The sequence below is a fragment of the Acanthochromis polyacanthus genome, chromosome 15, assembly GCF_021347895.1.
Source record: "Acanthochromis polyacanthus isolate Apoly-LR-REF ecotype Palm Island chromosome 15, KAUST_Apoly_ChrSc, whole genome shotgun sequence".
Lineage (NCBI taxonomy): Eukaryota > Metazoa > Chordata > Actinopteri > Pomacentridae > Acanthochromis > Acanthochromis polyacanthus.
Genome location: NC_067127.1, coordinates 4,767,828 through 4,780,356, shown reverse-complemented (window position 1 = coordinate 4,780,356; position 12,529 = coordinate 4,767,828). Strand labels below are relative to the sequence as shown.

At 41.7% G+C, this 12,529-nt stretch overlaps 2 protein-coding genes across 4 annotated transcripts in view; both read left to right on the top strand.

The window, feature by feature from the left end:
• adss2 (adenylosuccinate synthase 2) overlaps nt 1-12,529 on the top strand; it is a 238,197-nt gene that overhangs the window by 120,378 nt on the left and 105,290 nt on the right. The gene's annotated exons all lie outside the window — the stretch shown is intronic.
• akt3a (v-akt murine thymoma viral oncogene homolog 3a) overlaps nt 1-12,529 on the top strand; it is a 61,266-nt gene that overhangs the window by 8,614 nt on the left and 40,123 nt on the right. For 2 of the 3 annotated variants that reach the window (XM_022205049.2, XM_022205048.2), the window contains exon 2: nt 471-911. In XM_022205049.2, coding sequence (XP_022060741.1) covers nt 866-911 — 46 coding nt within the window. In that variant the 5' untranslated portion in view covers nt 471-865. Of the gene's footprint in view, nt 1-14; nt 193-470; nt 912-12,529 lie in introns of those variants that run through there. The other variant, XM_051959496.1, reaches the window with a different exon arrangement.

The window sequence follows — 12,529 nt, the reverse complement described above, 5'->3', positions numbered from 1 at the left end:
ACATACAGACAGACAAATCAGCCTACACACACACACACGCACACACACACGTTGACAAAATAATTTGACATACAGTATTACATAGAGCGCAGGTGGAGTAGCTTTTGCACACAGCACAACCTGCTAACCTGAAGTGAAATTTCTGTGAATGAATGAGAGGCAGAGCTCTGAGATACCGGTTTGGCAATCAAGGTCAGTTTTTACTTCATCAAGAGCTCTGCAATAATTCATCCTGTTTATCAGAGAGAGTGTTGGCGTTGTAAAGAGGAACTGGGTGTATGATTGGGCGAGGGGGAGAGCGGAGGAAGCGTTTGTCCTCACAATAACTAGTTGTTTGTCTTGTCAGGTCCTGTGAAAGGGCTTTTGGAGGGGAAGAGGGAGAGAGCAGAAGAGGAGAAACATAAATCCGTGCCTTCTTTTCCCCCGTCTTTATTTTATTTATTTTTCTCTCTCCTTTCACTTCCTTCCAGGCTGAGTCACTGCTGGGGAGGAGAAAGGTCTGGAGAGGGAACGAGAGAGGAGGAGGAGGAGGTGGAGGAGGAGGGGGAGAAGAAGAAGAAGAAGAAGAAGGGAGGGAGGCAGCGAGATAAGCCACAACAGGAAGCAGCGACACACGCGCGTGGACATACACACCGCGAGTTAGCGTGTGTGTGTGCGTGTCTGAGAGCGAGGCTGCGCGAACGAGAGGGTGAACGGGAAAGGAAGGGAGGGAGAGTGACGCGGAGGCTGGGAGAGCCGGCCCCCCTCCTCTCCTCCTCTCCCTCTCTTTCTCTCCTCTCCTCCTCTCCTCCCCTCCTCCCTCTCTCTCTCTCTCTCTCTCTGTGGAGCAGGCGTGTAGCGGCATCAGACTCGGCGTGAAGGAACCATGAGCGATGTCACCATCGTTAGAGAGGGATGGCTCCAGAAACGGGGTAAGTACATCCAGTACCTCTCTTCTTCCACTCCCCTCCTCTCTGACTCTCTTTTCTCTCCTCTTCTTCTTCTCTGCCTCTTGTCTAGACTGAGGGCCTGGCGGTGCCTGTCCACATGTGCCGGTGGGAGGATGTGAGTGTTTGCGATGGAGTGTGTGTGTGTGTGTGTGATCACATGGATGTCTGATTATCTGGTGAGCGAGTGTATATGTGTGTATTTGCCCCCACAGGGATGTATCTCTTTATTATAAGCCTTGGCTGGCTGTTTGTTTGCTAAGCCTCTATGTGCTTCCGTCAGGTTGTGTCTGTACCAAAAAAAAAAAAACAGTGTGTGCATGTATTTGTATGAACAAGTGTGTGTGGTGCAGTTAATAACATCTACCAGGCCCCTTGCTACACTGCTGCTGCATAGTATTTTTGTCATACCAGTTTGTCTACTAGTCCATGAAATCAAGTGAATTCTGTCTCTTTGAGGTATATTTAACACAGTTGTTCCTTAATTTTGTAGAAAATCCTGAGTGTTGTCACTGAGAGTCATATGACATGGGCTTGAGGGGTTGGTTGGTTGGGGTGGAGTCAGGGGGGTTTCTGACAACACATCCTGTTTACAACCAATAGAATGAATGAGAAACAGGGAAAAAATGTAATAGTTGAAGAGCATGGAGCAAAAATAGTACTTCCCTTTTCTCAGACATTCATAGCTCCGGCTCAGTGAGTGGCTGCTGCAACAGGTGAAAAGTCATTTGTTGCAGGGCCAAGCTGATCCAGAAACAGCCAAAAAAGTGATCCAATAGCTCTGTGGTATCTGCAGAACTGAGCGGTAGACACTTTAGGACTTTGTGTTTCTTTCTTACAAACCTCAATTTCATGGTGTCGTGTGTCTGCTGGTGTAGATTCCTCCAGGCTCAGGCTAAGTGTGTGTGACTGTGTGTGTGTTTTAGAGAGAGAGTCTCAAGGGTAGAACAAGGGGGATTTCCAGACTTTTAGGCCAATGAGCATCATCCCGTTGACTGTGTGATGGTGTCTAGGAATGTGTAACAGAAACTGTTGAACAGGAAGTGACATGGATACATAACAGTCAGCAGGTTTCTGGGTATTGTAGGCTCAACCTGCTGCACAGCAGGCAAACATGCTGCTCCTTACTACATGAAGTGGACGCACTTTCTCACTGTGTCTAACACACATACACTAATACAGTACACAGTCTGTACTGCTTAAGTGGAGGGGGGATTTTTGTCTATGAGTGCCAGCATGCCAGTGTGATCCTCAGACAGTCGACTTTGCATATTAAGAGGAACACATCGCCCCCAGTCACGACGCAGCGCTGCCAGTGTTCGTCAGTGTGAGCGAGACATAGAGGTTAGGGAGGGAAGGAGGAGTGTTTGTTTGTGTCAGGAATATGAATGTTTGTCTGCATCATATGCTAAATATTTGTCGGTATTTGTGTGTGTGGAGAGAATCAGGGTCAGGGTGCTGACTCACTGTCCAGGTCGTGATACAGCAAAGACTGCAGTCTTAGTCATTAGACAGCTTTTTACTGAAATGAAACGGCAAGAGAGACAGTGAAACCTCTGCACGCACGCACGCACGCACGCACGCACGCACGCACGCACGCACGCACGCACGCACGCACGCACGCACGCACGCACGCACAAGCTTTTGTACTAATAAGATTGCATTTAGTTGTGTTCTCATTGTCTGGTCGGCCCTGAAATTTCTAACTCTTCTGCCAAATTTTGCACCGTGTTTTGTTGTGAATTGAGTGGCATTAGAAAGGTGACACAAACACAGAAACTCAGAATGAATGAATGAAAGATCAGACAGAAAGACTGTTGAAGCAGACAGGAAGAGAACAGAAAAAAACTGTAACAGATCTATGAAAAGGAGAGGACTTAAAGGCTTTTCATTTAATCAGTGATTAAGAAAAAACTTTTCACTTATTTTGTTAAACAAATGTCAAAGGAATAACTATATACCTGGTGGGTTTGTTTTCATTATTTGTTAAACTGTAGAGCTTAGATGAAGGTCGATATATTTCCTTTTGTATTTGTAATTCAGTCTTGTTTGTATTCTTAGCTCTTTTTGGTCATCTCATAGTCGTTTTAGATCAACTGCTCTGGCCTTCAACAGTTGTTAACTCTATGTTTCTAAAGTGGTGCAGTTTAACGATAATTACATGTAAAGATAAGACAGTATGGGATTTCCCAGCTATGCGAAAAGCTTTGCTGAAACTGAAGCTGTTCGATCATCTTCATATTGATGATAGTTAGAGTATACAGCTGGCACATAGTAAAGAGCTGTATGCAGAGACTTACTTCTCATTTACCCCCAGTGATGAGGCTATTGTTTGTGCAAATATTTAAATGATGTAAAGGTATGTGTCTATTGAGTAAATAAAATGACAGCAAGTCTCACCAATGACTGCACAGTTGTAGCGGCTCAATTTAGAACTTTATTTTCTATAATTTGACCAGAGTGGCTAATTGGCAGCGATAATAAGAATTTTATGAGATGGTTGTTGATGGTTAAATGCTCGAAAATGTCTGTTATATGCTGTTTAAGTTATGTTTTACTTTTCTGTTGTGGCTAATGCTATTGACTGATTGAAGGAGTTTCCCCTTCATAGCACAAAGTAATGACTCTTGCTCAGATCTGTGCATGTGCAGCTTTTGTTGAACAGACCACTAACCCTTAAGCATGACAGTGCTATACAAACACACACTCACTGATCAAATAATTACTGGATGCTGATCACATGTAGAGGTCTGTATATGAATTATCCTCAATTAGCAACAGCTTCACCAGTATATAAGACTGTCAGTGGAGCACATGTACACCAAATGCAACGAAAGAAAGGATTAATTACTAATGTAAATGTACTGTAAAAATATCAAAGCTTCAGTGTTTGTCTTTTTTGTTCCGTCTTTTCTTCATTCCCTTCATACTTCAATGAAGCATTACAACTTAAAAGTGCTTCACATAAATGGTATAAAAGTGAAGAATAAATCATACTGTTGTAGCCAGGTCCACACTAACTACGGTTGTGAGGTGCATTGTTAACATGACACTGATTTGCACATAGAAAAAGCTTCTGTGAAACAAAATGTAATATGTAATAGGCTGTTGCTCATATTGCAAACACAATTACCAGTAGCCATATGCCGTTTTCTTGCATTCATAGCTCTACCAATCTTCATATAGGCTTCTGTCTTTACTGTTTAACAATGCTGTTGTTCAGTATTTTTTGACTTAATCAGCTCCGTTTCCATTGCCTGTGGCACAGAAACTGCACTGATAACTACTGTTTTGCCGATGCAACTGCCAAACACACCAACACATAAGTGTAAATGCTCAAGACAGCATTGACTGCTTGCATTGACTACTGTGTAGGCTGTCAAGTTTCAATGTAGGAGTCTAAATCAAGCTAAAGACACAAAATCATTACAGCTGATGCGAACTAAGACAAGCTTAAAACAGTAGTAAAATGTTTGGATATAATGAAAGCACAATAACTTAATGTATATAGACTCATATAGACTCACTATCACCGGCTAATCGTCTTCCTGGAACACGCAAACCTCAGGCGCATCGCCTCTACAAAATACAGAACAGTATGTCCTCAGATGACCGAGTCTTTCAGTACTCACTTGCTCACTACCACAATGATCATTTCCTTCCTCCTTTCATTGAATCAGAGCGGGGAGTGTGTTTGGCTGCATCATTTCTTTATCTTTGGAAATAATGAACACTGGATAAATCCCATAATTTCTCACACAGTGCGGCAGAAAGGCAGCAGACTTGCAAGTAAACCGCAATAATGAATGCTGGAAAACATGTTGTTCTATTCCTAATGATAAAGACTGAATGATTCCAAAGTTACTCTGACACTGCTGGATAGATGCAGGTGTAGCAGAGGAAGGGCACCGCGTTGTGAATGCTGTGTTTAGCAGTTACAAGGCTGTTTTATTTCACCTTATAAATCGAAATATGAAACACATGCCACTTCATTTCCGCCAAAGCCAGGACTTGTGTCAGTCCATGTGAGGCCACAAGGTCACACTCGGCCTCTGTAGTTGTGGATACTGTTACCTCCACCAGCATCAGCCCACACAGCAGTCAGCACAACAGATGGCCAGGAGGGAGGAGAAACACTGAAGGAGACAGACAGGGAGAACAGCATCATCTTTTCTTTGACACTCTCTCTGTCCCCCAGAAGTGTTTTTCTGCAAAACTGCTAATCAGATGAGATGCAGCTTAAGTCAAAGTGGAGCGAGTGTTGTTACAGGCTCATTTTGAAATGATCTAAGATCAAAGATTCTTTGTCTGCCAGGAGGGTTTAAGGAATCACACGTACTCTTTCTTTTACAGTAGTGGTTCAAATTATTGAAATATTAGAAAACCGATTAAATAAAAATATTTTCTGGCTTATGCTATAAAGTCACAAGGCTATGAAGATGAATTGCCGTTACATTCTGCACTTTGGTTTATTACAATATGTATTTCTTTTTTGAACTGCAGATAAATTACAGATAAATCTTCCATGATCACAATGCTAAATTCAAATTTTGATTCGTTTGTATTAAATAAGTCTCAGTTTAACTATGTTTTGTGTGCAGCTTTTTATAGATATTAAGATATTACTGACGTTACAGCCAGTTCAGTTAAATGTTGAGTAGAGTTTCTGTGGCAGCTTAGAAAAGGTTTAAAGCATCTCTAAAGCCCGCTTCACACAGGATTACAATCAAATGTTCTTCTATTCACATAAGCTGCAACAAACTAGAAATTCCACACAAATAGACTTCCATATTTCCTCTGTCATTCTAGTAACACTACACTCAGCACCCCAGGAAGTAGCAGCATTTCTGCTTGTTCTTCTTCTGGCAATTCAATAATTTTGGAGTGAAGATTATTAACATTATTGATTTCTTTGATGGCATTTTAAGTAAGAAAAAAATCAGGATGATCAATTGCATTTCCACATTGCACACATCCGCTGAACTCCTTGTTCTCTGTGTTCGCTGTGTGTCTTAACACCCGTGCTGACAAATATCTTGCCATGGTTTGTTTGTAATATGCAGATTTGTGTTGACAGAACGGTGATTTTCAGTATGGAGACAGTCAGGAATGGAATCTATTAGATATTCAGCGTTTCTCGTTATGAACATCGATTTATGTGTCCCAACCTGTTTGCATCTCGCCACGATATAATGAGGCATGGAGCTGAAATGAGAAGCATCACACCTTATTAATCTCTTAATTTAATCTCTTTGGGAACTGCATGTGCTGTGCTGTATACATCAGACTGCTGTGGGGTTCAGTGAGTGCAGTGCAGTGCAGGCAGCCATCTTGGCTGAGTGAGTTCAGTGAGTTCAGTGTTGCTGGAGGCTGGCTGGCTAGATCAGGTGGCAGTGCCAGATCTCTGATATCAATCACCAGCCACTGCTGCTGCCGCCACTGTCTGCTGTGTCGCCCTTCTCCTCTCCTCTCCTCTCCTCTCCTCGTTCAACTCACCTCTTTCATTGCAAATCGCACTCCTTTCGCTGTCTGTCCATCTCCCTGACCTCCTCTTTTCTGTCCCCTCTGTTTCTCAAACTCTCATGCATATACAGGGCAGTAGCAGACAGGCAGACAGTGCAGGCTTTGTTATGAATGGCATCCTCTTGCACATCCGGAGGAAGTGTACGCTCCAGTGTGGCTTTACAAACTGTCTCCATTGTCCTTAGAATGACTCACTCCACACTGCAGAGAATGGCAGTCAGCCAGACAGTCAGACAGACTGACAGCACCGCGCAGACAGACTAGACTGCAGAGCCTACAGACAAACAGCACAGGAAAGACAGGCAGAGAGACAGATAGTTTGTGACAGATCGAGCCACCGTAGAACAGAAGCAGACAACTTGACAATTGAAGAGACCTGCAACTAGTGGGTATGGACAGCAGAATGGAAGACAGATGGGTAACATACACAGACAGGCAGCATGTCACCTTAGTCATCAGTTGGAATATGATATTAAGATATTTCGTTGTGCAATGTTTCCGAGTTGGAAATGGAGATAATAAACGTTGATATCCCCAAAGCCGATGCACCAGGCAGGAATTTTATTTCAAAATTTGCTGCAAATCTTGTCTGTATGCTAAAAGATGTGAACACAGCATGAAAATTAAACAGTTGTGAGCAACTTCTTTGTTTTCAAAAGCTAAGCTATCTTTTCTGTGAATATGATTGCAGAGATGTGTTTTTTTCATAACTGTGTTGCCCCCACTTTGCCTCAATATTACCTTGTCTGAGTTTGCCCAAAGCAGTATAACTGTAAAGTCAGTGAATAAGCTCAACAGCGAGCGTAGGGCCCTCGTAAAAGCCATGCAAACACAGATGGATTAATGGATGGGTGTGTGAATGGACTAATGTAGAGGGAGGCAGTCTTGGATAAATGAATGAATGGATCAATGAATGGAGTGCTGATCACTGCAGATGGAGAACTTGGATAGAGGAAGTGAGAGGGGGTTAAGGGAGGAGAGGTTGAGTAATGGGATTAGTTTGCAGCTCAGGATCATCAAAATGCTGACCTCAAACATTTGATCACAGCGTGGACGGATGCTCACACATTCACACGTTACAAGACTGTTACGATATTAATTATTATTTGGTTCTAATCATTGACAAGTTCTAGAATTTTCAGTTTCAAATATTCTCCTTCATTGAAACATATTCACACACTATATATCATCGCATCTGTTACTCGATTAGCAATAAGTATGATGAGTATGATCATAAGTGATCAGAAGCAGAGTCTCTGCCAGACATATTGTATGTCATCTGCTGGTAATGATTAATCAAGTGGCGGAGGATGATGCTATTGCAGTTTGTAATAAATTTATGCTTCATCCTTTTTCTGCAATATATCAGTGTACTATAAATCACCGTTTAAATTAAGCTTGTTAGACCTTTTCAGCGGTGCGAGCCAAATACAACAGTGAACACAGGATTTACCATGGATTTTCCATAAACAGTGGTTTAATATTTAATTTTCCCCAGTGCAGCCCACTTGTTGCATATATATTGTAGCACGTATTCAAGTTTCTGAACACAGCCTATTCAAACATTGTTAAACAGAGGCAGTTTAAGGGCACTGCCTCTCTGTATTTTAATGAATCTTCGGATTAATGTCCACCTAAGATGCCTTATCACATGGTTTTTATTCACCCCTGATTAGCCGGTAACTGTTGCATGTTTTTGTGGTGTTCCATGATAGCAGCAGCTCTGTCCTTGACGAAGCCACCTGAGTTTAAGCGGAAACCAGAATCTATGTTTAAATGTGCTAATGCAGAGATTAGACCAAAGGGACAGTATGAGGTTTACCATCTTGAGATATTGTGGGCTGGTTGGAGGAGGCTTTGGGCTGATTACAGGAGGCAGGATAAAGTGGGGGTTGGTTTGGCTGATTTAGGCCAACAGACTAGTGCCAAGTGGCTAACAGGTAGCGTTAGTATAAGCTGGCAGGGGCGGGACCCCAGACTGTGACCATTTTGGACTCATATTACACCTTAATTTTTTTTCTTTGGCTGATTGTACAAAATATTGAAAAATAATTTTAGATGACATCAAAACGTGTTTTTTGTTTTCAAAAGCTACAAAGGACTATAGTGTAGCATATATTGGAAATGGTTTTTCAAGACGTTGTACAGCATTTGAATCAAATTGCTGTTTCTCCCATATCAAGGTGTATAGATAATCAAACCTATCCTCTGTTGGCAGCTTATTACATATTGAAACAGCCCAGTGTGATAGTATGTCTTAGAAATGCTTTTCAGGCTGACAACAGGGCATGAGTTGCCAGTGTGTTGCTTACCAGGGTTGACAAAATCGTTGCCATTCCAGTAAGAGTTCATTTATTATTTACTATGTACATCGGTGCTGAAAACACGATTTTCCTAAAAAACGCTTGTCCAGTTTGGCTGACTTTATGACACGCATGTATTTGGTAATGCCTGTAGTCTCTGTGATGTTGATGAAATGGTTTTCAGGCACTCTCCTTTTTTAACTTGTTAAATTTTCATTCAACAGAGCAGTTGATAACGTAGCAAGACTGAGTTGGATACAGTGATTTTTTTTTTCTTCTTCTTCTGTACTTCTTCTTTTGGCCCAACAAAGGTGGTTTTGAACAGCAGACAGAGTCTACATATGTTTGCCAAATACAGCTGGACAGCCAATGTTGCTGTGGAACATCAGTTACATCCTTGATGCATTTTTATTTTGTCTTCACACTGCTGCTGTAGCACAAAGCTCTGCTTCAATGGTAAATCAGAGCATCAGTTCCAGAGAGCAGCCTCTGTTACAGACACTTATGTGGAAACCCTGAAGGCAGCAGCTGTTTGAAGTTACTAGAACCACTCTAAACAAATATTTAGCATTTCTGAATTGACTACCCAATTAGATAATACACAGTGATCTTTAACAGAAAGCAGCTTGACTGTCCTTGTTTTACTGGTGAAAAGTGCAAAGCTAAACAGTGTGTAGAAATGTGTGTGTAGAAGTGTGTATAAATCCATGAACTACAGTTACTAAGGGTGGCTGTGTGCCAAGCAAGGATGTCTTGGTTAAGAATGAGTGCATACTACAGGATTTGGAACATTTTGAAACTGACTTGTGGCTGTCCAAAATGTGCTGTACTGTAAAAAAACACCGTCCTGCATCTTCGATATTACATAAAACTTTTACACATGTTTTAGACAACAGTGTCACAGGTTCCAGGTAATTGTATCCCTGCAAAGCTGATGAGTATAAATGAATGTTAACTAACAGGTAAATATGTTAGTAACCATTGTAGTTGTATTACTTAATGCAAAGCTGGTAGCTGCAGCGTTTGCACTAGTTTCTGTTTGTGAGCATACTATAGGTGACACCATTGTGGCTCCCAGATGTGATGTACATTTAAGGAGAGAACTTGTTTTCTGGGACAGCTTGTTACATCTGGTCTTTCTAGTCACATGGGTAAATAGACTGCTATTATGGGCTGCCTTCAGTTCAGTTTGGTTTGAGCTTGCTCCTGTTACGCCTGACTTAATAGTTGAGCTGCCTGCTGATGTCACTGTGGTCAGGTTAAAGGGACAGTCGGTCTATTTATATCTTCCCACCTGTAATCTGTCTCTGACAGGATTAACTAAGCCACTAGCTTCAGCCTGCTGTGCCACACAGACACACTGAAAATGTGAGCCATAAATAAACACATGCGTTTACAAAGATGTGCAGTGAGAACAGTGTGTACAGTACATGCAGTGTACACCAATGCGAAAAAAAGTGATTCATTATTATTTCTAGGAAAGGATAGACAATATGTGTGTTTTTAATTAACCAGAAAATGTGATGCAACATTACAGTTGTATACATGTATAATTGAATGCATGCATTTTTGCACTTATGCACGTTTCACAGAATCTCAGCTAGTTAGACTGACAAAAACCGAGAGAAAAGAAGACCAAACAGTGACAGAATTCTCCATCCTCCCTCGGCCTCCCTCCGTCTCTGGTTGCCAATCTCCAGTCATTAATTAGCTGTCCATGATAAAATTCCCCATTCCCAATCTGACACTAGTGTAGAGCAGCGGACGGCAGTGGTAATCATGTCAGTGAGGCTTGGCTCGATGTTCTGAGGGGGCTAAATGGCCCCCATATGGTCCACTGGCTGGGCCCCGCTCCTCACTACGCTCTCATTAAACTAGTGCTTAATATACCAAGGTAAAGAGGGACACACACACGCACGCATGTACACAGGCACAAACACACAATCATGCATACACTCAGCTGTAAGAAACAAATCAAGGCATCTGACAGGGGATTGGGCACAAAGGGACAGGAGGACAAGGAGGTGGTGTTTGTTTCTGTGTTTGCATGTGCATGTGGTGTGTGTGTCTGTGTTTTGAGAGACTGACGCTGTACAATTGTTGACTTGCCATCTGTCATCAAGCAAAGAATTCTATCTTTGCGTGTGCGTGTGCGTGTGTGTGTGTGTGTGTGTGTGTGTGTGTGTGTGTGTGTGTGTGCGCACATAGAGGAAAGATGAGAAGGAAAAGAAAGAAAGAAACAGTGAGTGAGGTGCAGATGTCTCACAGCAATAGTGGCTGGAACATGAGGTTCAACAGCAGACTGCTGTATGAGAGGAGGTGGAGGGGGAGAACACAGAAGAAAAGAGGATGAACATCTGCCATATTCAGATATTGCTCCGTGGTTTGAGTGCTTCCACACAATATCTTAAGTTTGAATAGACCTGGGAAATGCCCTGCTCATTATGTATCATCCAGGACTAGACAGGAAAGTTCATGTATAATGTTCAGTATTTAACCACTAGTGCAGAATCTGAGAGACAGCAGGCAAGATTATTTGTTATTTTGGAGGCCAAAATAGGTTTTAATGCATCTTTTATTCTTCTCCCTTAAAAAATAACAACAAAAAAGCCTTGTAAAAATCACAATAGAGATTCTAGCCTGCGCTATAGGAGACTTTTACGTCCCATCTTTCAAAACACGATAACTTTCACATGGCTGCTCCACGTCCATGCTGCGTAGTAATGAGCATCTCAATGTCAAGCAAGACACAGAATCCATATTAGCTCCAGCTCATGTGGTCTATACCTGACATCCTGTTTGAATTTCTGCACAGCGGTGAATTAATTTTCTGGATGCTGTCATTTGTGTTAAATGGCATAATGGGGTTTTAGTGTGGCCATACTGAGCTGAGTTTTTTTTGTTAGCTCATGATGATCAATTTCAAATTAGTTGCCTGCTTTAGTTGTGACTTATTTTTCCAAAAAAAAATGCAATTAACAGACTAAATACAGATGCTTCATGCTAATTAAAATGGAATGATTATTTTCTCAAAGTATCAGACTTTTTAATATATGTACGCATTTTACCAGATACACTCAGCAACCACTTTATTAGGAACACGTGTGAAAGCTAAAGCTGTATGTCTGCTATTAATTCTACTTTAATAAAGCGTTTACATTTTCTGTTTTTGTTGATGTTGTAAAAACGGTGACAATTCTGAGTCACAGTAGGCGGTAGTGGTGTTCTGGGATAGATTACATTTAAAAGTGTTCTTTGTATTTTGCTTCTCTCATATATTTTAATGAGTTGGATCAGCAACGACAATAAAAATTAAAAGTATAGAAGCTTTAGAAAAGTAGAGTTACTAGCAATTATACGCATAATTGTACATATTGGACATACAGTTTCCAGTAAAGCGGCTGGTGAGTGTAAACATCACATACAGTCATCTTTGTTTCCTTTTAACTGTCTCTGAGCCTCAAGTGCCTGATGCCAGCCAGCTGAGGTGGACACGGTGTCAAAAACAGCCTCCCAGACAGACAGACGTTACAACATGACAAACACCAGCTCTCAGGGAAGCAGAGAGAAGTGTTTGTCTGAGATGAGCGGACATATAGAGCTGTCTGTCACCTCGGAGTGTGACAGACAGGCAAGCAGTAAATAATTGCAATCACACTGTGAGTTGTTTGTCCAAACTCGACAGTAGTTCACGAAGTTTCACCGCCTAATCATAAGTAAACAGCATCTTGTAAACGGAAGTCATGTGGGCTTACAAGTAGCCCTGTTATTGGACAG